Source organism: Dryobates pubescens, chromosome 19 (assembly GCF_014839835.1).
Source record: "Dryobates pubescens isolate bDryPub1 chromosome 19, bDryPub1.pri, whole genome shotgun sequence".
NCBI classification, from domain to species: Eukaryota; Metazoa; Chordata; class Aves; order Piciformes; family Picidae; genus Dryobates; species Dryobates pubescens.
In genome coordinates, this window is record NC_071630.1 from 2,997,722 (window position 1) to 3,024,281 (window position 26,560).

At 64.4% G+C, this 26,560-nt stretch overlaps 1 protein-coding gene across 1 annotated transcript in view; it reads right to left on the reverse strand.

The window, feature by feature from the left end:
• Positions 1 to 26,560, reverse strand: part of PLEKHG4 (pleckstrin homology and RhoGEF domain containing G4) — a 97,280-nt gene that overhangs the window by 53,435 nt on the left and 17,285 nt on the right. The window contains exons 2-8 of the mRNA XM_054170292.1: positions 23,264 to 23,516; positions 16,930 to 17,724; positions 16,677 to 16,853; positions 8,078 to 9,293; positions 5,977 to 6,215; positions 3,089 to 3,300; positions 917 to 1,010 (exon numbers count right to left, since the gene is read on the reverse strand). Of these exons, the coding sequence (XP_054026267.1) occupies positions 917 to 1,010; positions 3,089 to 3,300; positions 5,977 to 6,215; positions 8,078 to 9,293; positions 16,677 to 16,853; positions 16,930 to 17,724; positions 23,264 to 23,516 (2,986 nt within the window). The remainder of the gene's footprint in view (positions 1 to 916; positions 1,011 to 3,088; positions 3,301 to 5,976; positions 6,216 to 8,077; positions 9,294 to 16,676; positions 16,854 to 16,929; positions 17,725 to 23,263; positions 23,517 to 26,560) is intronic.

Sequence of the window (26,560 nt, forward strand, 5' to 3'; positions counted from 1 at the left end):
TGCAGCTGGCAGAGCCGGAGCCCTGCTGCACAGCCACCACAGCCGCAACCGGAGCCCTGCTGCAGCTGGCAGAGCCGGAGCCCCGCTGCACAGCCACCACAGCCGCAACCGGAGCCCTGCTGCAGCTGGCAGAGCCGGAGCCCCGCTGCATAGCCACCACAGCCGCAACCAGAGCCCTGCTGCAGCTGGCAGAGCCGGAGCCCCGCTGCATAGCCACCACAGCCGCAACCAGAGCCCTGCTGCAGCTGGCAGAGCCGGAGCCCCGCTGCACAGCCACCACAGCCGCAACCGGAGCCCTGCTGCAGCTGGCAGAGCCGGAGCCCCGCTGCACAGCCACCACAGCCGCAACCGGAGCCCTGCTGCATGGCTGCAGCCCTGCAGGACCTGAGCTCCGAGTCCCACGGAGCACCTGCTGCAGCACGGTCACAGCCCCGGCCCAGCCCCTCCTGGGCTCTCCCGCAGCCTGGGCAGCCTCTCTGCAGCCCACCTGCCCTCCCCGGGGCTGCCTCCGGCCTGCAGCAGGCCAGAGTCCCAGCACCTCCGACTCCACCTCCCGCCCGGGGCCACACCGCCACCGGCGCTCTCCCAGCGGGCAGCAGCAGCAGGGCCCTCCCTCCCCTCCCATTTCACACAGCAGCCCCCTGCAGAGGCCATCTCCAGCCATGCTATGTCCTAACAGTGCCCAGGGTTGGGCACAGGCTGCTCTCAGCAAATCTGAAGGCTCGAGAGGAGGCTTCTCCCCCAGGCTCATCCCTGCCTCAGTGCTGTGCTTTGTGTGTGAGCCCGAGTCCCCCTCCTCAGCTAGGGCTGGCTGCATCCCTCCACCTCCCCAAGGCAGGGAGCAGATGCAGACACAAGCAGGGGGTGGAAAGGAGGAGAGGCCCAGTGTGGCCCTTTGGCCAAGGCCAAGGCTCACCTGCAGTATGCTGAAGGCCTTGAAGAGAGCAGGGAGCGGCGAGCAGCGGCGAGCATCCACCAGGACCGTCAGGCCCAGGGCCTGGCACTCTGCTCTGCAAGGACACAGGAGAGAGGGCACAGCTGTCACCAGTCAACAGCAGCAGGGTGGGGGAAACAGAAAGCCACAGCTGGCAGGAGGGTGGGGGGAGCCCAATCCATCAGGCAAGGACAGGGGACTGGGTGGCCACCTTCTCCTGAGCAAAAGACCACCGCTGGGCCGCCCGGGGGGAGCTCTGCCCCTGCCCCCTCAGCCTCCCCAACCTCCCCTTGCCTGGGACGCAGCTCACCGATGGCAGAACAGCTGGGAGCTGCTCTGGCTGATCCAGACAGGAAAGCCAGGCCTTGCCAGCTGTGCTGAGGGACAGGAGTGGTCCTACCACGCTGCTCCACCACGCTGGGCCAGACCCAGCGTCTGTGGAGCTGCACACCCGAGGTGAAGGGAGAAGCACAACGCAGGAGCGGCAGCAACCTGCTCGTGGCTCAAGCCTGCTCCCTCTGGCAGTGCTGGAGGAGCTTCAAACCAAACCAGAAGGAACTGGCAGCGAGTTCACTTGACCTCTGGTTAGTGTAATCAGCCACAAGTGTGGCCAGCAGGGCCAGGCAGCTTCTCCTCCCCCTCTGCTCTGCTCTGCCCTGGGGAGGCCACAGCTGGAATCCTGACTCCAGCTCTGGGCTCCCCAGCTCCAGAGGGACAGGGAGCTGCTGCAGAGAGGCCAAGGCAGGGCTGCAAGGCTGCTGAAGGGACTGCAGCACTGCCTGGGCAGGAGAGGCTGAGAGCCCTGGGGGGGTGCAGGCTGCAGAGGAGAAGACTGAGAGGGAGCTGAGCAATGTCCATCAAGAGCTGAGGGCTGGGGGGCAGGAAGGGAGGGCCAGGGACAGCCTCTGCTCACTGTGCCCTGGGGCAGCACAAGAGGCAAGGGCTGGAAACTGCAGCCCAGGAGCTTCCAGCTCAGCAGGAGGAAGAACTTCTTGGCTGGGAGGCTGCCAGAGGCCTGGAGCAGGCTGCCCAGAGAGGTTGTGGAGTCTCCTGCTCTGGAGCCTGTGCAGCCCTGCCTGGATGTGTTCCTGTGCCCCCTGGGCTGGGTGCTGTGCTCCTGCTCTGGCAGGGGCTGGCACTGGCAGCTCTCCAGAGGTCCCTTCCAACCCCTCCCACCCTGTGAGGTGAACCAAAGCCTCAGCAGAGCCCCAGATGAGCTGAGGGAGAATGTGAAGTGAAAGGAAGAGCAGCAAACTGCAGCCCACAGCCTCCAAGCCCAGCTGCCAGCCAGAGCAAGGCACAGATTTTCTCCACACTTCCAGGCCCTGCCTTCTCCCTAGCCTGGGAGTCCTGGCTCCAAGCTACCAGGTGACCACAGCCTGTGGTGGAACTGCTGCATGCCTGCCCCAGCACAGCCCCCAGCCCCATCCTCTGAGCTCAGGCAGGCAAGGATGGCCTGGACTGCCTGCAGGGCATGGGGACCTTCAGCACAGAGAGCCAGAGAGCCATAGCATGGTTGGGTTGGAAGGGACCTCAAAGCTCAGCCAGAGCCAACACCAGCCCAGCCTCCCCCCAGCCCAGGCTGCTCCAGGCCTCATCCAGCCTGGTCCTCAGCACCTCCAGGCAGGGGGCAGCCACAGCCTCCCTGGGCAGCCTGTGCCAGGCTCTCCCCAGCCTCCCTGCCAACAATTCCTTCCTCCTCTCCACTCTCCCTCTGCCCTCTCCCAGCTCCAAGCCATTCTCCCTGCTCCTGGCACTCCCAGCCCTTGCCCACAGTCCCTCCCCAGCTCTCCTGCAGCCCCTTCAGGTGCTGGGAGTTCTGCTCTGAGGTTTCCCTGGAGCCTTCTCCAGGCTCAACAGGCTCAGCTCTCCCAGCCTGGGCCTCCAAAGCAGAGGTTCTCCAGCCCTTGGATCATCTTGGTGGCCTCCTCTGGAGCCTCTCCAGCAGTCTGTACCTAACTCCATGTCTCCACATACCCAAGGCACAGAGAGCACAGCCCAGAGCTTGCACCCTGGCAGGAGATCCCCAGCTGGGCACTCTGGGGACTGCCTGCACCAGGTTCCTAGGGGAAGAAAGTCAGCTTGTCCCAGTCCCTGCTCCAGCTTTCACCTGCTCAGAGGGCAAGGAGCAGACAACAGCAGGAGGTCACCAACCTTGGGATGCTGTGCAGGTACAGGAGAAGCCTCACCAGCTCAGTGGTGTTGCAGTGGGGGTTGAGCCAGGCTGTGCTCCTGGTTGTTATGATGACCACTGCCCGTCCTGACTTGTCTCTGGTACCTGGGGAAGAGGAGGGCAAAGTGAAGAGTCTCAGAGAGAGCCTGCTGCCAGCTGTGACTGCCTCATGCTCCACCCCCCCAGCACCTGCCTGCAGAGCACAGAGCAGCTCGGAGTGGAAGGGACCTCAGAGATCATCTACCTCCCTCCCCTGCCGTGGGCAGGGACACCTCCCAACCAGATCTTGTTGCTTCAGGCCTCATCCAGTCTGGCAGCCACAGCCTCCCTGGGCAGCCTGGGCCAGAGCCTCAGCTCCCTCCTGCTGCACAACTTCTGCCTCAGCTCCACTCTGACCCTGCTCTGCCTCAGCTCCAAACCCTTCCCCCCTGGCCTGGCTCCAGACCCCCTCAGCAAAAGTCTCTCTGCAGCCTCCCTGCAGGATCCCTTCAGCTCCTGGAATGATCTTGGAGCTCTTTTGCAGCCTCAGTGGTTCTGGGATGCTCCAACAGAGCCATTTCTGGACTGACACTCAGCAGGAGAGGCAGAGAGCAGTGGACCCCCTCTGGAGAGCCAGTGCTGCCTGCAGCATGCCAAAGCTGGCAGGGCCCTGGAGTGAGCCTGCCCCAGCCCTCAGCACACCAGCAGGAAGGGGACCCAAGGCAGCAGGGGCTGCTCCTCTATTGTGTGAAGAGCAGCTCCCAGCAGCAGGAGCCATTTCCTGCCATAGACCCAGGGGCAGGGGAAATCCCAAGCACAACACAAAGCCACAGCCTAGGAGGAAGCTCTCTCCCCTTGCCTCTGTCCCACTTACTGCCCTGGACCACCCCTGTCCCCAGCCCAGGGACAAGGCTGTGAGGTGCTGGGTAAACCAGACCCAGCTGGCCAGCCCCCCAGCACAGAGAGCACCCTGGGGTGCCCCCAGTCTGCTCCCAGGACGTGAGCTGCAGAAGGGGTCCAGGCACAGATGGGCAGCACCCAGGAGCAGAGCTTTCCTCCCCCCAGAGCTGTGCCACAGCAGGGACAAAGCCTTCCTCTGTGTGCTTGAGGAGGAGGCTTTGCCACTCCTGCCATGCTGGCAGAGTGGGAGAGAAATCAGGCAGGGCTCACTGACTGGCCTCTTGGACTCAAGGACTGCATCCACACAGCTCTGAAACCCAGCCTGCCCCACAGGGGAGGTTCTGCAGCCTCTCAGCATCTCTGTGGCCTCCTCTGGAGCCTCTGCAGCAGCTCCAGGTCCTCCTTGTGCTGGGGGCCCCAGAGCTGGAGGCAGTGCTGCAGGGGGGCTCTGAGCAGAGCAGGGCAGAGGGGCAGAATCCCCTCCCTGTGCTGCTGCTCTCCCTGCTCTGGCTGCAGCTCAGCACTCAGCTGGCTCTGGGCTGCCAGGGCCCAGGGCTGGCTCCTGGGCACCTTGGCACCCCCAGGGCCTTCTCCTGCAGGCTGCTCTCAGCCACTCCTGCCCCAGCCTGGCTCTGTGCTTGGCATTGCCCTCAGCCAGCTGCAGGACCTTGCCCTTGGCCTTGCTGAACTCCATGAGGGTGGCTTGGGCTGAGCTCTGCAGCCTGCCCAGGTCCCTCTGTCTGGATCCTTCCCTCCCCTGTGCCAGCAGCACCTCACAGCTTGGTGCCAGCTGCAGCCCTGCTGAGACTGCCTCAGTCCCAGTGTCCAGGACCCTGACAAACCTGACCTGAACTGCAGGTCTCCAGGAGTCTGTTCCAAGGAGGCATCCAGAGCTCATCAGCCACGAACCAAACTGGTTCCAGAGAGTGCTGTCCAGCAGCCCCTCCTGCACCCCTGTCCTTTAATTAGCTCCCAAGTGACTCCAGCTCCTACTGCCTGGCCCAGGTCTGAGGGCAGACCCAGCAGCCCATCATCAGCTGCACCCTCACTCTTCCCTTCCTGAACTCCAGTTATGAGGCCACAGGGTTGGCATTTCTGACTCACAGCTGCCTGGTTAAGGGTTTGAGGCTCCTGGGAGGTGAGCTGATGTGGCTTTCAGGAGAGGAAGTTCTGCTTCCTGTCCTTCCCAGCCAGGAGCTTCAGAGGATTCAAGAGGTGCTGCTCCTGAATGTCCTGGCTAGACCAGAACTGGTTCTGGTCAGTGCTGTCCCTCCCCAGCTCAGGCTCTGCTCTCTCAGGCACTGTCTGCAGCTCAGGGCAGCTTTGCACAGCCAGAGGCTGCTCCTAGGAGCAGGGAGAAGCTGCTGGGGACAGTCCCTGCCAAGGGCTGGGCTGCAGAAGGGCTCTGCCTTGCACTTGCTCCTCTGCACACCAAGGGCCCTGCCGCAGCTTGTGTCCCACCTCGGGAGCAGGAAGGAGCAGACAGCACAGGGGACCCTCAGCTGCCCACCAAGGGACTGCAGCCCATGGATGGCATCTCCAGGAGCAAGCTGAGGGAGCAGCAGGGTCCTGCCTCTGCTCCACTGGCTGCAGCCCCAGCAGGACTCTGCCTGTTCTGCCTTCCATCCTGATCCCTCTGCTCCTGGATCCACTCCCACAATCCAGCTCCTGAATCTGGTTCCTGTCCAGGCTGAGACTGTCCCAGTGCCTGCCACAGCACCAGAGGTGCCAGTGGTGCCAGCACTGCCCCCAGGGGCTGGGCTCCACTCTGGGCTGTGTCTCTGTCCCTATTTCATGTTCCTGTTCTTCTTTCCATGCCAGCTGGCTCCCCTGCTCTCCCACCCCATCAGCCTCTCCCCCCTGTTCCCTTTAGGAGGCAGAGGGCTTGGTGCAGAGCCCCTGGCACTCATCTAGCTGCACTCCAGCCCTGAGCCTCAGCAGCAGCTTGGGGCGAGAGGGAGGGAGGCGGCAGCCGCCCGCAGCGCCGCACTCGGAGGCTGCTCCGCGCTGCCCCCCGCGCAGGCAGGCTGCGGCTCAGGTACTCACCGGGCAGGCAGGCGACGCCGCTGCGCAGCACCTGGGGGTGCACGTCCCTGCCGATGGCAGGGGCGCAGCGAGCCCCCCAGGCCAAGGCGGGCACGGGGGGGGCCGGGGGAGCGGCAGCCGCCGAGGCTCCCCGCGGGGCAGCGCCTGCGCTCGCCGGCTCCGCGGCCGCTTCCGACGGCAGCCCTGCAAGAGAAAGCAGCAGCTGGAGCACAGCTCCGCCCCGGCCAGGGCCTGGGGAGGGGGCACGGCCCCAGCCCCCCCGCAGCTCCTCTGCAGCAGCATGATGCTGGCTGTAAGCTCCATCCTGCTGTCCCTGAGCAGACCACCCCCTGCTCGGCTGGGAACCACAGCACCCAGCCCCCTGCCAGGGCAGGACACCCAGGGCAGGACACCCAGGGAGGCATCCAGGGGAGGGTGGAAGCTCTGCAGAGCAGGAGGCTCCACAACCTCTCTGGGCAGCCTGCTCCAGGCCTCCAGCAGCCTCACACCAAAGAAGTTTCTGCTCGTGCTGAGGTGGAGCCTCCTGGGTGCCAGCTCTGACCTGTTGGTCCTTGTGCTGTCCCTGGGCACCATCCCAAGGAGCCTGGCACCTCCATCCTGGCCCCCAGCCCTCAGCTATTGATCAGATCCCTCTCAGCCTTCTCCTCTGCAGACCAAACACCCCCAGGGCTCTCAGCCTTTCCCCACAGCAGAGCTGTTCCAGGCCCTCCAGCTCTCTGCTGGACTCTCTCCAGCAGGTCTCTGTCCCTCTGGAACTGGGGAGCCCAGAGCTGGGCACAGCCCTGCAGCTGTGGGCTCAGCAGGGCACAGCACAACCCCTGCCACCAAGCCCCCAGCTCCCCAGGCAGGCTCTGGCTGCTTGCTGCCAGCTCAGACCTTGTAATTGCAGCTTCCAACTGGCTGCCAGCATCCTGCCCCCTGCTGCAGCAGCAAGGCTGCCTCCTGACTCAGTTTATTTACCAACAGCTTCCAATGCCTCATTAAAGAGCAGGAGCAGGAACAAAGCCCTCCTTGAAGTGGCTTCCCAACACAAGCTTCAGCAGCAAGGGAGCCTGAGTGGTTGAGGCTGGGCCCAAAGTGCTGCCACAGACACAGAGCTGCTGGAGCAGGTCCAGAGGCGGCCAAGGTGAGGATCAGAGGGATGGAGAAAACTCCCCTGTGGGGACAGGCTGAGGGAGCTGAGGCTGTGCAGCCTGGAGAAGGCTCCAGACAGAGCTCAGAGCAGCCTCCCAGCACCTGAAGGGGCTGCAGGAGAGCTGGGGAGGGACTCTGGGCAAGGGCTGGGAGTGCCAGGAGCAGGGAGAATGGCTTGGAGCTGGCAGAGGGCAGAGGGAGAGTGGAGAGGAGGAAGGAATGGTTGGCAGGGAGGCTGGGGAGAGCCTGGCACAGGCTGCCCAAGGAGGCTGTGGCTGCCCCCTGCCTGGAGGTGCTGAGGACCAGGCTGGATGAGGCCCTGAGCAGCCTGGGCTGGGGGGAGGGGTCCCTGGGCATGGCAGGGGGCTGCAGCTGGATGATCTTTGAGGTCCTTTCCAACCCAACCCGCTCTAGGATGCTAGGAATGCCAGAGCAGCCTCACCCAGGGCAGGACACTCAGAACACATCCAGGGGGGGCTGGAAAGGCTCCAGAGCAGGAGGCTCCACAGCCTCTCTGGGCAGCCTGCTCCAGGCCCCCAGCAGCCTCACAGGGACAAAGTTTCTCCCCCTGTTCCTGTGGCTCCTCCTCTGCCCCAGCTTGCCCCCAGTGCCCCTGGTGCTGTGCTTGGCCATCCCTGAGCAGAGCCTGGCTCCAGCCCTGCACAGCTTTATCCCCAGCACTGGGGGCAGCCCTCAGGCTGCTCTGCTCCCAGCTGCCTCAGCTGTGCTCGCAGGGAGATCTTCCCCTGCCTGCAGCAGCTCTGTGCCTCTGGGCTGGACCCTTTCAAGCAGCTCCCTGAGGTCCTTCTTGGCCGAGGGGCCCAGAACTGGACTCAGTACTCCCTGTGCTGGGAACCTGGCTGGAGTCCCACAGCTCCCAGGCCACCTTGCCTGCACATTCCCTTCCCCACGCTCCCGGGCCCGGCCGCAGCCCTGCCGGCCCCACCTCTCCCCGGGCAGGCCCAAGCACACCCCTGGGTGCTGGCAGTCCGGGGCCAGGCCCTTCCCCCGGCGGAGCCTCAGATCAAAAGGCAGGCGGAGAGCTGGGCCAGCCGCATCTGCCGCGCTGGCAGGAACCACCTGGCCCCCGGGCGGAGGAAGCGCCGGAGGAGGAGCAGCTTGAGCGCGGCTCAGAGAGGCGGCCCCGGGCCGGCAGCACCGAGCCGGGCCGGCAGCACCGAGCCGGGCCGGCAGCACCGAGCCGGGCCGGCAGCACCGAGCCGGGCCGGCAGCACCGAGCCGGGCCGGCAGCACCGAGCCGGGCCGGCAGCTCTGCCCCGTGCCGGCAGCACCGAGCCGTGCCGGCAGCTCTGCCCCGTGCCGGCAGCACCGAGCCGTGCCGGCAGCACCGAGCCGGGCCGGCAGCACCGAGCCGGGCCGGCAGCTCTGCCCCGTGCCGGCAGCACCGAGCCGTGCCGGCAGCTCTGCCCCGTGCCGGCAGCACCGAGCCGGGCCGGCAGCACCGAGCCGGGCCGGCAGCACCGAGCCGGGCCGGCAGCACCGAGCCGGGCCGGCAGCTCTGCCCCGTGCCGGCAGCACCGAGCCGTGCCGGCAGCTCTGCCCCGTGCCGGCAGCACCGAGCCGTGCCGGCAGCACCGAGCCGGGCCGGCAGCACCGAGCCGGGCCGGCAGCACCGAGCCGGGCCGGCAGCACCGAGCCGGGCCGGCAGCTCTGCCCCGGGCCGGCAGCACCGAGCCGGGCCGGCAGCACCGAGCCGGGCCGGCAGCACCGAGCCGGGCCGGCAGCTCTGCCCCGGGCCGGCAGCACCGAGCCGGGCCGGCAGCACCGAGCCGGGCCGGCAGCACCGAGCCGGGCCGGCAGCACCGAGCCGGGCCGGCAGCACCGAGCCGGGCCGGCAGCTCTGCCCCGGGCCGGCAGCACCGAGCCGGGCCGGCAGCACCGAGCCGGGCCGGCAGCACCGAGCCGGGCCGGCAGCTCTGCCCCGGGCCGGCAGCACCGAGCCGGGCCGGCAGCACCGAGCCGGGCCGGCAGCACCGAGCCGGGCCGGCAGCTCTGCCCCGTGCCGGCAGCACCGAGCCGTGCCGGCAGCTCTGCCCCGGGCCGGCAGCACCGAGCCGTGCCGGCAGCTCTGCCCCGTGCCGGCAGCACCGAGCCGTGCCGGCAGCTCTGCCCCGGGCCGGCAGCACCGAGCCGGGCCGGCAGCACCGAGCCGGGCCGGCAGCACCCAGGCAGCGCCCACAGCACCCAGGCAGCGCCCACAGCACCCAGGCAGTGCCCTGGGCAGAGCCAGCATCACATAGGCAGCACCCACAGCACCCAGGCAGCGCCCTGGGCAGAGCCAGCATCACATAGGCAGCACCCACAGCACCCAGGCAGCGCCCACAGCACCCAGGCAGCGCCCCGGGCAGTGCCAGCATCACTCGGGCAGCGCCCACAGCACCCAGGCAGCGCCAACAGCACCCAGGCAGCGCCCCGGGCAGTGCCAGCATCACTCGGGCAGCGCCCACAGCACCCAGGCAGCGCCCTGGGCAGCGCCAACAGCACCCAGGCAGTGCCAGCATCACTCAGGCAGCGCCCCGGGCAGCGCCAGCATCACCCAGGCAGCACCAACAGCACCCAGGCAGCGCCCTGGGCAGTGCCAACAGCACCCGGGCAGCGCCAGCATCACCCAGGCAGCACCAACAGCACCCAGGCAGCGCCCTGGGCAGTGCCAACAGCACCCGGGCAGCGCCCCGGGCAGCGCCAGCATCACCCAGGCAGCGCCAACAGCACCCAGGCAGCGCCCTGGGCAGTGCCAACAGCACCCGGGCAGCGCCAGCATCACCCAGGCAGTGCCAACAGCACCTGGGCAGCGCCAGCATCACCCAGGCAGTGCCGCGGGCAGGGGCTGCTGAGCCCAGCACCTGACCCCCGGTGGGGCCCAGTGCCTGAGCACTGAGGTCACCTCCCAGCCCCCAAAGGCCACAAACCCTCTCCACAGCTGCAGAGCCTCCAGCTGACTCGCAGCTACACTGGAGCCCTGGGGAACAGCAGCAGTGCCCTGAGCTGGGAATGGCAGCAGGCTGCCAACAGGCTCCCCCCAGGCCCGGGGCCAGGAGGAGCTCTGTCAGAGGGCTGGGTGCAGGAGGCAAGGACACCCTGGGGTGTGCAGGCAACAGCCAGCTGCAGGGAAGGCCTGAGCTGCTGGGAGGTAGGAAGGATCCACAGAGGGATCTGGACAGGCTGAGGACAGAAGGATGAGGTTCAACAAGGCCAAGGGCTGGGTCCTGCACTGGGGGCACAACCACCCCAGGGATGGGCCAGGCTGGGGGCAGAGGGGCTGTAAAGTGCCCAGTGGCAAAGGCCCTGGGAGTGCTGACTGACAGCAGCTGAGGATGAGCCAGCAGTGTGCCCAGGTGCCCAAGAAGGCCACCAGCAGCCTGGCCTGGAGCAGCAATGGTGTGGGCAGCAGGAGCAGGGAGGTGATGGTGCCCCTGGACCGGGCACTAGGGAGGGCACAGCCTGAATCCTGGGATCAGGTTCGGGCTCCTCACTCCCAGAAGGACTCTGAGGAGCTGGGGAAGGGTCTGGAGGAGAGGGCTGGGGAGGAGCAGCTGAGAGAATTGAGTTTGTTCAGCCTGGAGCAGAGGAGGCTGAGGGAGACCTCACTGCTCTCTGCAGCTCCCTGAGAGGAGGCTGCAGCCAGGCTCTGCTCCCTAGTAACAAGTGGTGGGATAAGAGGAAAGGATCTCAAGTTGCCCCAGGGGAGGTTTAGGTTGGCCATGAGGAACAATTTCTTCCCCAGAAGGGTGACCAAGGCCTGGCCCAGGCTGCCCAGGGCAGTCCCCATCCCTGGAGGGGCTTCAAAGCCATGGAAAGAGGGTGCTGAGGGCCACGGCTCAGCGGTGTTCTGGCAGGGCTGAGTCAAGGCCTGGACTGGATCTTGGAGGTCTCTTCCAACTTTCCAGCCCAGGATTCCAACTCTTCAGCCACCAGCTCAAACCAGCTCAGATCCCACTCAAAATCTTTCCAAGTTAGATCAGAGCTGTGCAGAAAATGAGCTCAGTGGGAGGGGGAGGAAGGGGAAAGAGCTGAGGGGCAGGGAAAAACCCAGAGCCAGAGCCAGCCTGGCTGCCCCAGCTCTGGAGGGCTGCTGTGGCTTCAGGCAGGCCCTGCACACCAGGCAGGCTCCTGCAGCTCACCCACTGCTGCTGGGGGCCTGAACCCACCCAGCTTAGCCTTTGCTCTTACTGAGGCACCAAACACCACAGGAGCAGAACTACCCCAACCACAGCCAGGGACAGAGAATTCACTGCACATGGGGACGGAGGCTGTGGCTGCCCCCTGCCTGGAGGTGCTCCAGGCCAGGCTGGATGAGGCCTTGAGCAGCCTGGGCTGGGGGGAAGGGGTCCCTGCCCCTGGCAGGGGGCTGGAGCTGGCTGAGCTTTGAGGTCATTTCCAACCTAAACTCTTCTGGCAGTCTGTGCTGGGCTGGAGGGGAAGGATCCATCTGGAGGCCTGAGAGCAGGGTACCTGCTGCTGCCCTTTCAGCTGGGGCTGAGCTCCCTTGGTAGCTGTGTGGCCTCAGGAGGCCAGAGCAGGGCATGGCTCCGTGTGGGGCTCAGGGCTATCAAGCCTGACTGAATGGCTGACCCTGCTCCACTTGAGCTGCCCTGGGCCCCAAGAGGCTGGCTGGCTGCTCTGGGGCTTTTTCCTGATGACTCCAGGCTGCTGCTTCTGCTCTGCAAACTCTGAGATGATGGTTTGGGGCTTTGACTGCAGTGCCTGAAGCTTAACTTCACCACAGCTGGGTGCTGAGCACAGAACCAGCACATGGCCCAGGCTGGAAGGGAGCTCCAGAGCTCCCCCAGTCCAACCCCCTGCACCCAGCAGGGACATCCCCAGCTGGGGCAGGCTGCCCAGAGCCCTCTCCAGCCTCACCTGGAATGTCTCCAGGGCTGGAGCCACAACCAACCCCCTGGGCAGCCTGTTCCAGTAGCCTCAGAGTAAAGAACTTGTTCCTCACATCCAATCCCAATCTGCTCTGCTCCAGTCTGAAGCCACTGCCCCTGGGCCTGGCCCTGCAGGCCTTTGGGAGCAGTCCCTCTGCACCTTTCTTGTAGCCCCCCTCAGGTCCTGGCAGGGTGCTCTAAGGTCTCCCTGGAGCCTTCTCCTCTCCAGGCTGCACAGCCCCAGCTCCCTCAGCCTGCAGCACAGATCACAGCCAAATCCCCAAACCATTTGAATTGCTCTTCCCCAGGGACACTCCCCACAGAGCCCAGGGGGTCCATCAGAGACCTGTGCTGCAGAGCCCTGAACATCCCAGCTACCAGCTCAGAGACTCACAGAATGCTTGGGCTGAGAGAGACCTCGAAGCTCAGCCAGCTGCAGCCCCCTGCCGTGGGCAGGGACCCCTCCCCCCAGCCCAGGCTGCTCAGGGCCTCATCCAGCCTGGCCTGGGACACCTCCAGGCAGGGGGCAGCCACAGCCTCCCTGGGCAGCCTGTGCCAGGCCCTCCCCAGCCTCCCTGCCAAGGACACCTGAGGCAGTAGCTGTGCTGCAGCCCCACAGGGCAGTGCTGAGCAGTGCCCCAAGCTCCTGCCCAGACCACTGGGGACCTGTGCATGCACTGCACTGTCCCAAGGATCCCAGGCTCTGATCTGCTCCTCCAGAGGGTCAGGCATGCCCCAGCAAGGTGGCTCTGCACCTCCCACTCTCTCAGGAGCCCTTGCTCTGCTGTTCCAAGCCAGGGAGTTTGCCTAGCCAGGGGTCTCAGGGAATGAGAGCTGCTAAACAGGAATGGCAAGTTCCAGCCACCCCCACCCCAGGGTGCCACCTGCACCTCCCCAGGCTCAGCCCAGCCAGCCCCAGCTCCCCAGGCTCAGCCCAGCCTGGGCACAGCCAGCCCCAGCTCCCCAGGCTCAGCCCAGGCTGGGCACAGCCAGCACCAACAGCCTTGTGGCTGCACACTGCCTGCCTACAGGCTGCTGCAGGAGCCTGAGACACCTGGAATGCCTGCTGGGTTCCTTCTTCAGTGCCTCAACACAGCTGGGCTGAAGAGATGAAAGGAGTTGGTGTAAGGCCAGGGTTGGTCTTTGCTCCCAGGTAAGAACCCCAGAGCTAGCAGGGCTGGAAGGGACCCCAAGGCTCAGCCAGCTCCAGCCCCCTGCCATGGGCAGGGACACCTCACCCCACAGCAGGTTGCTCACAGCCACCTCCAGCCTGGCTGCAAACACCTCCAGGCATCAGCAGGAGGCTTCCACCACCTCCCTGAGCAACCTGGGCCAGGCTCTCACCACCCTCCTGGCCAACAACTTCTTCCTCACAGCCAATCTCCAGCTCCCCACTTCTCCTTTTGCTCCACCCCCTCCCAGTCCTGTCCCTCCCTGACCCCCTCCAAAGTCCCTCCCCAGCTTTCCTGCAGCCCCCTGCAGCTCCTGGAAGGCCACCAGAAGGTCTCCCCGGAGCCTTCTCCTCTGCAGCCTGCACAACCCCAACTCTCTCAGGCTGTGCTCAGAGCAGAGCAGCTCCAGCCCTCTGCTCCCCCTCCTGGCCCTGCTCTGGACACCTTCCAGCCCCTCCAGAGCCTTCCTGGCACAGAGGCTGCAGAGCTGGGCACAGAGCTGCAGCTGTGGGCTCAGCAGAGTGGAGCAGAGAGGCAGAATCCCCTCCCTGGCCCTGCTGGCCACACTTCTGCTGCTGCAGCCCAGGCTCTGCTTGGCTCTCTGGGCTGCAAGTGCTCCCTGCTGGCTGCTGCTGAGCCTCTCCTCCCCCAGGAAAAGCAGTGGGACAAGAGGAAACAACCTCAAGTTGCACCAGGGGAGGTTTAAGTTGGGCATTAGAAGAAACTTCTTCCCTGAAAGGCTGCACAAAGCCTGGGAGAGGCTGCCCAGGGGGGTGGCTGGATCCCCATCCCTGGAGGTGTTTCCAAGCTGCTGAGATGTGCTGAGGGCCATGGCTTAGCACCAACCTCAGCAGAGGTAGAGAATGCTTGAACTCAACACTCCCAAAGGTCTTTTCCCCCCAGGAGCACTCTGTGACTCCAGTGGAGCGTGCCAGATGTGCAGCCAGAGCTTCCCTGCACTCTCCCACTCCAGCTGAACAGCTTCTGCCTGCAGTAGAGCCACCCAGCAGAAAGCATCCTGGAGAGGAAGGGCAGGAAGCAGAGGATTGTTTGGGCTGGAAGAGACTCTCAAGACCATCAAATCCAACATTCCCTAACTCTCTCCAGGCTGCTGCTAAACCATGGCCCTCAGCACCACATCCCTGCCTCTTCTGAGCACCTCCAGGGGTGGGGATTGCACCACCCCCCTGGGCAGCCTCTTCCAGCCTTTGAGAACCCTTTCAGGGAATGTCCAACCCAAACCTCCCCTGCTGCAGCCTGAGGCCTTTTCCTCTTGCCCCACCACTTCTTACCTGGGAGAAGAGCCCAACCCCCAGCTCCCTGCCCCCTGCCTTCAGGGAGCTGCAGAGAGCAAGGAGGTCTCCCCCCAGCCTCTGTTTTTCCAGACTGAACACCCCCAGCCTCCTCAGCTGCTCCCCCCCAGCCCTCTCCTCCAGACCCTTCCCCAGCCTGGCTGCCCTGCTCTGGGCAGGCTCCAGCCCCTCAGTGTCCTTCCTGCAGGGAGGGCCCAGAGCTGAGCCCAGCTCCCAGCTGTGGCCTCCCCAGAGCTGAGCCCAGGGGGATGGTCACCTCCTGCCCCTGCTGCCCCCCCTGTGTCTGACCCAAGCCAGAAGGCCTTTGGCCTTCTTGGCCCCCTGGGCTCTGCTGCCTCCTGTTCAGTCCCCTCTCAAGCAGCACCCCCAGGAGCCTCTGCAGGCTGCAGCCTCCAAGCACACATCCCCAGGGCTGGAGCTCCCCAGGGGGTGGTTGTGAGCCAGGGGCAGGCCCTGGCCCTGCCCTCTCCAGCTCCCAGGGCAAAGCTTCCCTGCCCTGCAGCAGATGGGCACAGCCCCCAGCTTGGGGCCACCTGCAGAGTTACTGGGGGGGCTCACAATGCCCTCATCCAGATCATTGATAAAGATATTAGAGTGCAGGCCCCAGTGCTGAGCCCTGGGGACACCACTGGTGACTGGGCACCATTCCCCACCCCCTTTGGGCCCAGCCATCAGCCAGCTTCTTATCCAGTGCAGAGGGCACTTATCCAAGCCCTGGCTGCCATGGGTGGAGGCCAGCAGCAGCCAGGTGAAGTCTCTCAGCCTTTGTTCTGTGCCACCAGAGATCTGCAAAGAGCTATCAGCCCAAACACCCACCACCACCCCACCTGTGAGCAGAGACCTGCTTCCAAGCCACCAACATGATGCCAGCTGGCCCTGTGGTTTCTGCTGCCACCCCAGAGCCTCCCAGCAGAGGGTCCTGGCAGGTACTTGAGGACTCTGCTTTTGACCCAGGCTCTCAAACAGAAGAACACCACCACCCCATTGCTGTACCTGCAGGAGCTGAAGCCCCAGAAGCTGCCTCCTGGTGGGAGTGTAGAGTGGTGGGCTCCTGGTGCCTCTCAGCAGGTCCTGAGGACAGTTGGCCAACCTCCAGCTCCTCCTCAATGGATTCCAGTGTTTTCAAGGCTACAGGCTTTGCCTTTTCCCAGCAAGAAAAGCTTCCTGGGTTCTCCTCCCCTCCCTGCAAACCCTGGGCTGCAACAGGGCTCAGCAGAGAGTTCTCTTCACTTTCACAGCCCTGCTTTTCCACCTGTCCTTGGGGTTCCTCACACCTCTCTCCAGAGCTCTGGCCTGCAGATGGACTGGAGCCTTCTGCTGGTGCATCAGGGCCCAGAGAGTCACTGCTGTTCAGCTGCTCTGCTGCCTGGTCACCCTCTCCTGATGCAGCAGGTGGGACCAGCAGGGCTTCTTCAGCTGGTTCATGCTGGCAGGCAGACAGCTCCTGCTCTTCCCCTGCTGACCCAAGCTTGGCACAGCAGTGACTGTGGCCAGCCTGCCTCTCATTCACACCCAGTGTTTGCTCAATCTCCTCTTCTGACTCTGCACTTCCCAGCACCACCTCATCTGCTCCCCCTTGGTTCTGCTCTGGAGGAGTTAAGGGAGGACTAAGGTTTGCCTCCTGCTCACTGCAGCGAGGGCTGGCTGCTGCCACAGCCACCGTGGTCCCTGAAGGAGACCTTTCCTCCACAGCTCCACCTGAGCTCTCAGGAGAGCCCAGAGGCCCTGGTGTGACATCACTGACACTCAGGCAAGAAGCACCAGAGCCTTCCTGCAGCGTGGAGTGTGGCGCTGAAGGCCCAAGGGGGGACCCAGGAGAGACCTCCCTCTGCGCCTCCTGGATTTGCCCCCCGGGCAGCGGCTCCCCAGGCCCTTCCAGAACCACCTCCTCTGCAGCAGCAGCGTCTCCCAGCACTGCTTCTGAGCTCTGCTCTGCTGCTTCATCGCCCAGACTCGCACTAGGACCACCACTTGCTCCTCCCAGCCTTCCAGGAGCTGCAGGCACTTGTGCTATGCAGCTGGCTCCCGCAGCAGCGCCGCAGCTGCGCCGAGCGCGCTGCCGGCCGCCGGAGCCTCCGCCGCAGCTCTCCTGCGCTGCAGAGAGCCCTTCTGCCCTGCAGGCAGGGGATGCACCCACGGCAGAGCTCCGGGGGGTGTCTGCAGGGGCAGCTGGCCACAGTTGGCCTCCCGGGGCCGGCTCTCCCGGGGCCGGCTCTCCCGGGGCCGGCTCTCCCGGGGCCGGCTCTCCCGGGGCCGGCTCTCCCGGGGCCGGCTCTCCCGGGGCCGGCTCTCCCGGGGCCGGCTCTCCGCCTGCCATCACTTTGCTGCTTTCCAGGGGAACTGCATTTTGGAGACCCTCAGGGGAAGGAGTCCTGAAAGCATCCACCTGGCAGTGCTGCTCCTGCATCAGTGCTGCCTGAGCCAGGCTCTTGGGGCTGTCCTGAGCGAGGAGGAAGCTGTGCAGGCCTGGGGACACATCCACTGGCGCTCGGGGCTGGGGCAGGTAGCTCAGCGCCGGCGGCCGGGGCAGGGAAGCTCTGCGGGGCCCGAGCCCGGGCAGCGAAACCTCTGCCAGCTCAACGTATTCCCCCTCCAGGTCACCTCTCAAGTCCTCTTGAGGCACAGAGCCTGCAGGGGCACCATTGACCAGGGCCGTGCCGCCGAGGGCCGGGCCGTCCCCGCTTGGCTTTTCGTGCGGCAGCCCCCCGGAGCCCAGCCCCGGAGAGCCGCCCTGGGCAGCGCCCGCGGGGAGGCAGGGACGGGAGCCTCGCCCTGCTGGCCGCGCAGGGAGGCTGCCGGCTGCGAGGCCTTCGGGCTCCTCTATGAACTCGGGGCGGACGAGGCTGTCCCAGGGCACACGGAAGATCCTCTCAGCGGCGGTCAGCAGGCAGTTCTGCAGCGCCGCCCCCAGCCGCTCGCCGTTGAAAGCGCTCAGCCACTCCAGAGTGAAGATGGAGGTGTAGGAAACCTCGGGGATCGGCACCTCCTCCACGCTGCGCTCGTCCCTGGCCAAGCATTTCAGGACAATCCGCGGAGACTTCTTCAGGTAGGGCACAACCTGCAGGTAGAAGTCTCCCGGCCGCAGGAGGCGCCGGTCCAGGGCAGCCAGCTGCACTACCACCTTGTCGTGCACGCAGAGCGGCCAGCCCTGGTGCCTGAAGAGCAGCCCGCAGTACTGCACCTGTGGAGGGAAGAGACTGGTGAGAGCAGCCCTGCAGGAGGGGCCTCGGGGTGCTGGGGGAGGAGAGGCTCAGCAGCAGCCAGCAGGGAGCACTTGCAGCCCAGAGAGCCAAGCAGAGCCTGGGCTGCAGCAGCAGAAGTGTGGCCAGCAGGGCCAGGGAGGGGATTCTGCCCCTCTGCTCCACTCTGCTGAGCCCACAGCTGCAGCTCTGTGCCCAGCTCTGCAGCCTCTGTGCCAGGAAGGCTCTGGAGGGGCTGGAAGGTGTCCAGAGCAGGGCCAGGAGGGGGAGCAGAGGGCTGGAGCTGCTCTGCTCTGAGCACAGCCTGAGAGAGTTGGGGTTGTGCAGGCTGCAGAGGAGAAGGCTCCAGGGAGACCTTCTGGTGGCCTTCCAGGAGCTGCAGGGGGCTGCAGGAAAGCTGGGGAGGGACTTTGGAGGGGGCCAGGGAGGGACAGGACTGGGGGGGATGGAGCAAAAGGAGAAGTGGGGAGCTGGAGATTGGCTGTGAGGAAGAAGTTGTTGGCCAGGAGGGTGGTGAGAGCCTGGCCCAGGCTGCCCAGGGAGGTGGTGGAAGCCTCCTGCTGATGCCTGGAGGTGTTTGCAGCCAGGCTGGAGGTGGCTGTGAGCAACCTGCTGTGGGGTGAGGTGTCCCTGCCCAGGGCAGGGGCTGGGAGCTGGCTGAGCCCTGGCAGTTCCAGGGTTCTACGCTCCAGCACCAGGAACTGAGCTCAGCTTGAACAGGATTCTGCTTGGGGAAGGTGTTCCAGGCTAGGCTGGATGAGACCTTGAGCAACCTGGGCTAGCAGGAGCTGTCCCTGGAACCAGCTGACCTTCAAGGTCCCTTCCAACCCAAGCCAAGCTGTGAAGCTGTGACTCCTGCAGCCAGCTCAGGGCAGCTCCAAGCCTCTGCCAGCAGCTTGCCCCCCACCTTTGCTGCACTCACACAGACCTCCAGCCCTCTGATGCAGCCAATTCATTTTCCTACAAGACTCCATAACAAATCCTTTGTGGAGGAGCTCAGAGAGAATCAGCCCCAAAAGAGCTGAAAAAGCCCAGTGTGCCACTACCTGTGCCTGGAGCAAGGCACATGAGGAAGGGTGATGCCCTTTGCCCTGGCTCAGGCCATTCAGGCCTTGCTCAGGGCAGGCTGTTGTGAGCTCAGCTTGTTCTCTCTGCTTTGTTGCTAGCCCTGACTTAACAGATTCAATCCAAATCCCTTTTAGCAGGGCTCTGGTGTTCCATGGCAACTTCTCCCACGTTCTGGGATGGAGAGCAGCCAGGCTCTTCTCCTCACCAGACCTTATTGCATCCCCATTCTGGTCACAGCATCACAGCATGGGAGGGGTTGGAAGGGTCCTCTGGAGATCACCCAGTCCAAGCCCCCTGCCAGAGCAGGGCACCCAGGGCAGGGCACACAGGAACACATCCAGGGGGGTCTTCAAAGTCTCCAGAGCAGGAGACTCCACAACCTCCCTGGGCAGCCAGCCCCAGGGCCCCAGCACCCTCAGAGTGACAACATTTTCCCTCCTCTTCCCATGGCAGCTCCTCTGCTGCAGCTTGCCCTCAGTGCCCCTTGTCCTGGCCATCCCTGAGCAGAGCCTGGCTCCAGCCTCCCCACACTGCCCTGCACATCTTTATCCCCAGCAATAAGGGCAGCCCTCAGGCTCCTTAGCTCCAAGCTGCAGAGCCCCAGCTCCCTCAGCCTGGCCCAGGGAGCTGGTGGAGTCCCCATCCCTGGAGGTGTTTAGGCAGAGCCTGGATGAGGCCCTTGGTGCCATGGTTTAGTTGATCAGATGGTGCTGGGCGAGAGGTTGGACTGGGTGATCTCAAAGGTCTTTTCCAGCCTGGTTAATTCTGTTCTATTCTATTGACAGGGAGATGTTCCCCTGCCTTCAGCATCTTCCTGGACCTGTGCTGGACTCTCTCAAGCAGCTCCCTGAGGTCCAGACCCAGACACAATATTCCAGATGTGGTCTCAGGGCAGGCTAGAGGGCAAGGAGAACCTCCCTCCACCTCTTCTGACCCACCCCAGCAATGCCCTCGGCCTGCTCGACCACAGGGGCACACTGCTGCCTCCTGGGCATCCTTCTGCCCACTGGGACCCCCAGGCCCTCTTCCCCTCCGTGGCTGTCCAGCAGCTCAGCCCCCAGCCTCTCCTGGTCCATGGGGGTTGTCCTTCCCCAGGCTGAACACTCCACACTTGGCCTTGTAAGCTTTCATTCAACTTGTCCTCATCTCCCAGGCTGTGGATTGCCACACAGCAGGCTGAAGCCCCCCAGCTGCTCTAAGCCTCCAGGGAGCCACTGACATCTTTGACACTGCAGAGGCTGAGAAGATTTAGCTCTCTGAGGACTTCCTACAGCAGCCACTCAGGCAGGGGTCACCTTTCTTCCCCCTCTCCAGAAAAGCTCCCCTGGAGCAGCTGAACTGAGGGAATGCTGCTGCTGCCATCCAGACTCTCAAAAGCAAATGAAGCTTTTCACCCACAAGCAGCAAGAACCCCAGAGCTGGAAGGGACCCCAAGGCTCAGCCAGCCCCAAGCCCCTGCCATGGGCAGGGACACCTCACCCCACAGCAGGTTGCTCACAGCCACCTCCAGCCTGGCTGCAAACACCTCCAGGCATCAGCAGGAGGCTTCTACCACCTCCCTGGGCAACCTGGACCAGGCTCTCCCCACCCTCCTGGCCAACTTCTTCCTCACAGCCGATCTCCAGCTCCCCACTTCTCCTTTTGCTCCATCCCCCCCAGTCCTGTCCCTCCCTCACCCCCTCCAAAGTCCCTCCCCAGCTTTCCTGCAGCCCCCTGCAGCTCCTGGAAGGCCACCAGAAGGTCTCCCTGGAGCCTTCTCCTCTGCAGCCTGCACAACCCCAACTCTCTCAGGCTGTGCTCAGAGCAGAGCAGCTCCAGCCCTCTGCTCGGCCTCCTGGCCCTGCTCTGGACACCTTCCAGCACCTGGCACAGAGGCTGCAGAGCTGGACAGAGCTCCAGGTGGGGTTTCACCAGAGCAGAGCAGAGAGGCAGAATCCCCTCCTTTGACCTGCTGGCTGTGCTTCTCTTGCTGCAGCCCAGGATGTGTTTGGCTTTCTGGGCTGCAAGACACAGTCCTGCGAGGTGGGGCAGCGAGGACAGGAGGAGGGACACACAGGGGAGCTTTGGAGGAGTCCACAACAAATGCAAGCCAAGAGATTTCCCAGTGAAATGTGGAGTAGCCTGGGCCCAGCACTAAAGGCAGGACAAGGTGCCTGGAGCTTGCCTCGATCTCCCTGTACTGCCACACTGAAGTCACAAGGAGTCAAGGCCAGAAGGAAGAAAGGCTCCAAGCACCAAGCTGTGCTCTGTGGGGCCTGTGCCTGCGCTCTGCCTCTTGCTGCCTGCCCTCCCAGACACATCACACCTCACCAAAAGCCTCTGGGACCTACTGCTGAGCCCTGGCCAGCCCTCACGGGAGGTGTCTGCCCCACACCCCCCCCCGCGGGCACTGCCAGGCCAGGGAGTGCCAGGCAGGACTGAGAGCTCTCCCCCATGCCTAGGCCCCTGGCAGGATGTGGCTCCAAGCACAGCTCCTGCCCCTCCTCCTCCCCCCACAGTGCTGCACACGCAGGACAGCCCCACCACACTGCTACCCCCCCAGAGGGACACCTGGGCCACCAGCAGCCCCCTGCCTCCCAGGCTCATGCCAGCACCCTGTGCCCCTCCAGTGCCCTCTGCCCCCACAGCCTCTCCTGCCTCAGGGACCCCAAGACATCCCCCTCCAACCTCTCCTGCTTCAGGGACCCCCAGGACCCCCCCCCAGCCTCTCCTGCCTCAGGGACCCCAGGACTGCCCCCCCCCCCCCAACGTCTCCTGCCTCAGGGACCCCAGGACCCCTCCACAACCTCTCCTACCTCAGAGACCCCAGGACCCCCCACCCTCACACCTCTCTCACTTCAGGGACCCCCAGGACCCCCCACCCTCACACCTCTCTCACTTCAGGGACCCCCCAGGACCCACCACCCCACAAGCTTTCCCATCTCGGCGCCTCCCACCCTGCGTCTCTCCCACCTCGGCCCCACCGCCTCAGCACCTCCCGCTCCCACCGCCCTCAGCTCAGCCGCGGCCGCCATGCCCATCAAGGCAGACTCGCGCTCCTATTGGCTGCCGCAGCCTCAGCTGTGCCCCCATTGGCCGCCGGGCAGCACAGAGCCCTCCCCGCTGCCGGAGGCCTGTGCCCCCGGGCTGCCCCAGGGCGGCCACGGCCTGCGGTGGGCGCTGGGCTCTGGCCCCTGCTCGGCCACCCGGGCGGGAACAGAGCCCTTGCCGCTGCCCTCCCGCCACTCCCGTGGGCCCAGCTCCCACCGCGCCACGGCGGGCAGGGGCTGCTCGGCTCGCCGGCTCGCCTCCCCGCCCTCCACCGCCGCCCCTGCCCAGGTGCTGCTGCGCTGCCGTGGGCTGGGGGCGCAGGGAAGTTCCTCCCCGCCCTGCCCGGCTGAAGGAGGTGGCCTGGGGGAAGAGCTCCGACACTCCTCGCAGCAATCACCACCTGACACAAGCTCTTGGAAGCCTTTTGTGGCCTCGCAGGGGAAAAGCCAGGCTGTGCACGGAGGTGCAGGGAGGTGAACACCACTGGCACCCTCCTGCTCCTGCCCTGCCCCCCAGAATCCTCCTGCACAGCCCTGGCTCTGCCAGGACTCGCCAGCACATGGCCTGGCACCAGGCTCGGGGCTGGCTACGGCATGGTGGGGCAAAGGCTGCACCAAAGCAATGTCACCAGCTCCCAGGGCTCGTTCTGTGGATCCATGGGTGCCCCCCCCCAGCGTTGCACCTCCTTGAGACACAGGAGGACCAGGCCAGCTCAGCTTCTAGGCAAAGCTTTTCCTTCTGGAGCCCCTTGTCCTCCCCCACGGGGACACCTGTCCACAGCCTGGCTGCACACACCCTCTAGGTTCAGCGAGAGGGAGGCTAGAACCAGCCCTAGATCTGTGGTGCTGGGCTTGGCTGAGCGTTGGGGCTTGGTTGGTTGGGGTTCTGCTGTCTCCATCTTGCAAACTCTGAGGCAGGTTTGCGATGGAGGCTTTTGAGTCATCGCTCCCAGTCCCAGGCAGCAAGGCAGACCTCGGTCTGGGGTGGTTCTGGCAGCAAGTGTAAGGTGACTCCTGCAGGCTCTCCAGCCTTGCCCCCGCGGCTCCAGCAGCCATCAGAGGGGAGCCGGAGCTCTAGGGAAACGCCGCCTGCCACCAGCAGGAGCTCCACATCGGCCACAGGGCTCAGGAGCCACCCAGGCAGCCATATCCAAAACCCTCTGCCAGGACCTCTTCCCCCGAGTCCCTCAAGCCCTCGGCGCTCCCGCCGGCAGCGGGCGAAGGCAGCGCTCGCTCCGCGGGCGAGCCCTGCTCCGTTAAGCTCCGGTAACAGCCTCCCGGCTGCGCCCTCCCGGCCTGCCTGCCCTGTCCTGCCCAGCCGGGCAGCCCTGCGCCTGCAAGCACTTTTGTCTCTCGGCCAGCCATTTTCACCGGGCAAGAAGGGAGAGCGGCGGCCCCGGGGAGAGAGGCTGGGCGTACTCACGCAGGCATCCTGCTGAATGCACTGCAGGATGTGCTTGGCCGGGATCAGGAAGTCGATGAGGTAGCGCAGTCCATCCCCACGGTACGTCTTCTCCACCACATCAAAAACTTGGCACAGAACGGTGGCTGCCGTGGCCTCGAAGGGAGGGTAGAGAGCCGATAAGGTGCTCTGGATGCAGCCGTCCAGCGACTCCGAGTCCTGCCGGGCAGAGAAGGCGCTCAGGCGCTGCCCACGCCGCTGCCCCCCGCCAGCCCTACGCCCGCCAGGGCGGAGAGCAGCTCCGAAGCAGCATGCTGCTCTCCTTTTCCAAGTCCTTCTTGGGCTGGAGGGGGCTTCCAGGTGAAGCCCAAAAAACAGCAGCCCCCCCCCCCCCCCCCCCAATAAATATGACACCAAGCAAAAGCCCCAGGCCAGCCCTCTCGCCGAGCGGCGGCGAGCAGGGCAGAGCTCGGCAGAGATTCCCCAGCTTTTCGCTTACGCAGCAAGTCCTGCTCCTGGCTGCGCTGGGTGGGGCTGCTATTAAAGCCTTACCACAGCACGTGAGTGCGTGCAGGCCAGCCACGGTGCCATGGGGACTGGCACGGCTTGGCCTACCTGGCGCTGGAGATGCCAGCTGGCACTCGGCTCCGGCTCAGCCGGCAGCGTTAAGCTCCTCGGTGGGCTCAGGGGAGTTGCAGGGGCAAGAGTTGAGCTGGAGCTGGGCTACAGCACGCTGAGGAGCTCCAGCTCAACTCTTGGCCCTGCACAGGGTTAGCTGCTGGAGCTGGTTGGCAGTGAGGGAAGCTGCTCCTCAATGCAAGTCCACACACTGAGGAGCCCCAGCTCAACCCTTGACCCTGCCCAGGGTTAGCTGCTGGAGCTGGCTGGCAGTGAGGGAAGCTGCTCCTCACCCCCTGCACAGAGTTAGCTGCTGGAGCTGGTTGGCAGTGGAGGAAGCTGCTCCTCGATGCAAGTACACACACTCTGGAGTCCCAGCTCAACTCTTGACCCTGCCCAGGGTTAGCTGCTGGAGCTGGCTGGCAGTGAGGGAAGCTGCTCCTCACCCCCTGCACAGGGTTAGCTGCTGGAGCTGGTTGGCAGTGAGGGAAGCTGCTCCTCACCCCCTGCACAGGGTTAGCTGCTGGAGCTGGCTGGCAGTGAGGGAAGCTGCTCCTCACCCCCTGCACAGGGTTAGCTCCTGGAGCTGGTTGGCAGTGAGGGAAGCTGCTCCTCACCCCCTGCCCAGGGTTAGCTGCTGGAGATGGTTGGCAGTGAGGGAAGCTGCTCCTCACCCCCTGAGCAGGGTTAGCTGCTGGAGCTGGCTGGCAGTGAGGGAAGCTGCTCCTCACCTTCTGCACAGGGTTAGCTCCTGGAGCTGGTTGGCAGTGAGGGAAGCTGCTCCTCACCCCCTGCACAGAGTTAGCTGCTGGAGATGGTTGGCAGTGAGGGAAGCTGCTCCTCACCCCCTGCCCAGGGTTAGCTGTTGGAGCTGGTTGGCAGTGAGGGAAGCTGCTCCTCACCTTCTGCACAGGGTTAGCTGCTGGAGCTGGTTGGCAGTGAGGGAAGCTGCTCCTCACCCCCTGCACAGGGTTAGCTGCTGGAGCTGGTTGGCAGTGAGGGAAGCTGCTCCTCACCCCCTGCACAGGGTTAGCTGCTGGAGCTGGTTGGCAGTGAGGGAAGCTGCTCCTCACCTTCTGCACAGGGTTAGCTTCTGGAGATGGTTGGCAGTGAGGGAAGCTGCTCCTCACCTTCTGCACAGGGTTAGCTGCTGGAGATGGTTGGCAGTGAGGGAAGCTGCTCCTCACTGCAGTTCCTTGTTAGCCAAAGCTGTTTGCTTCTCACCTTGGGAGCCAGGGATTTTCTGCCTCACAACCAGCCTGTGTGGGCTTTGGTGCCTGAGCTAGGCCACTGATACAGAGGATGCCAAAACTTCCTGCCCTGGGATCAGAGGCTTCCCTATTTCCACCTCCATTTGTCAACCACAGCCTGCCCATGGGGGCCAGGAGCAATCCCAGCGCTGGAGGCCCAACTCTGCTCTGTTTGCATAGATGCACATCAAAAGCCCTTGCCAAACAATCATCCTCCTCATCAAAATAACCCATCAAAAAGAGGACCAGGATCACTCTGCTTTAGAATGGACCCCTCTGGCCAGCCTACAAGCTGTGGGAGGGAGTTTTGCTCCACACCCAAATGAAAGTTTACTCAGGTGTCTGGCCAGATCCTCCTCTGATCCAAATCCACCTTCACTGAAGACAAGAAAAGCATTTGGTGGCTGGCCCAGCAGCCCTGCAGCCTCCTGCAGAACAGGAAGGGCCAGCTGGACATGCCTGAAGACATAGCTCAGTGCCACAGCAAGGCTGGGGGAGAAAGCCAAACAAAGCAGGGCCACAGCAGCCTGTGCCATCCCCAGGGACCAGCAGGGTGAAGGGCTCAGGAGGAAGGAAACTGCTTTGCTCCCTGCCCTCCAAGGCAGCGTTGCTCCAGACACCTCCACTGCCTTGAGAAAACAAGGCTCAGAGTAAGCCTGAACTGTCCAGCAGCCAGAGCAGAGATGCTGCTCCTCACACAAGCTTGAAGGGTAGGAAGGCTCTGCACAGGGCCCTGGCCAGGCTTAGGTGGTTCAACAAGGCCAAGGGCTGGGTCCTGCACTCGGGGCACAACCACCCCATGAAGGCTGCAGGGCAGGGGTGGCCTCAGCAGTGCCAAGCAGAGGGGGACACCCCAGGCCTAAGCAGGAGGAGGAGGCTGACTGGAACAAGCTGCTTCTCACTCAGACACAGCTCCATGAATTGAAATGAGAAGCCTGGAAGTTCCTTCTCTGCAGGAACAGCCCTTCAAAGAAACATCTTCTAGAGACCACTGAGATCAAGAGACAGCTGCCAAGCTCTGACAGCCTGCAGCTCTCTGCACAGCCCTGCTCAAGACCATCCCCATGCAGGGTGTCAGGGGAGAACACAGCAGAGTTCAGAAACCAGAAGAGGAGATGAGTTGGCCAAGATGACAGCTCCAGGAAGACATGTTCCCCTTACATCCTGGAGCTGCCACAGAAGGCATGGAAGGGCTGCAGGGCAGGCAAATGTGTCCCCAGACATCCACCTAATAGCCAGAGAGTCACAGAATAGTTTGGCTTGGAAGGGACCCTGAAGTCCCTCCAGCTCCATCTCCCCTGCCACAGGCAGGGACATCTCCCTCCAGCCCAGGCTGCTCAAGGCCTCATCCAGCCTGGCCCTGAGCACCTCCAGGGTGGGGGCAGCCACAGCCTCCCTGTGCTAAACATTGCTAAACATTGACAGAGAGTTCATCAGAGAACTGTTTTGC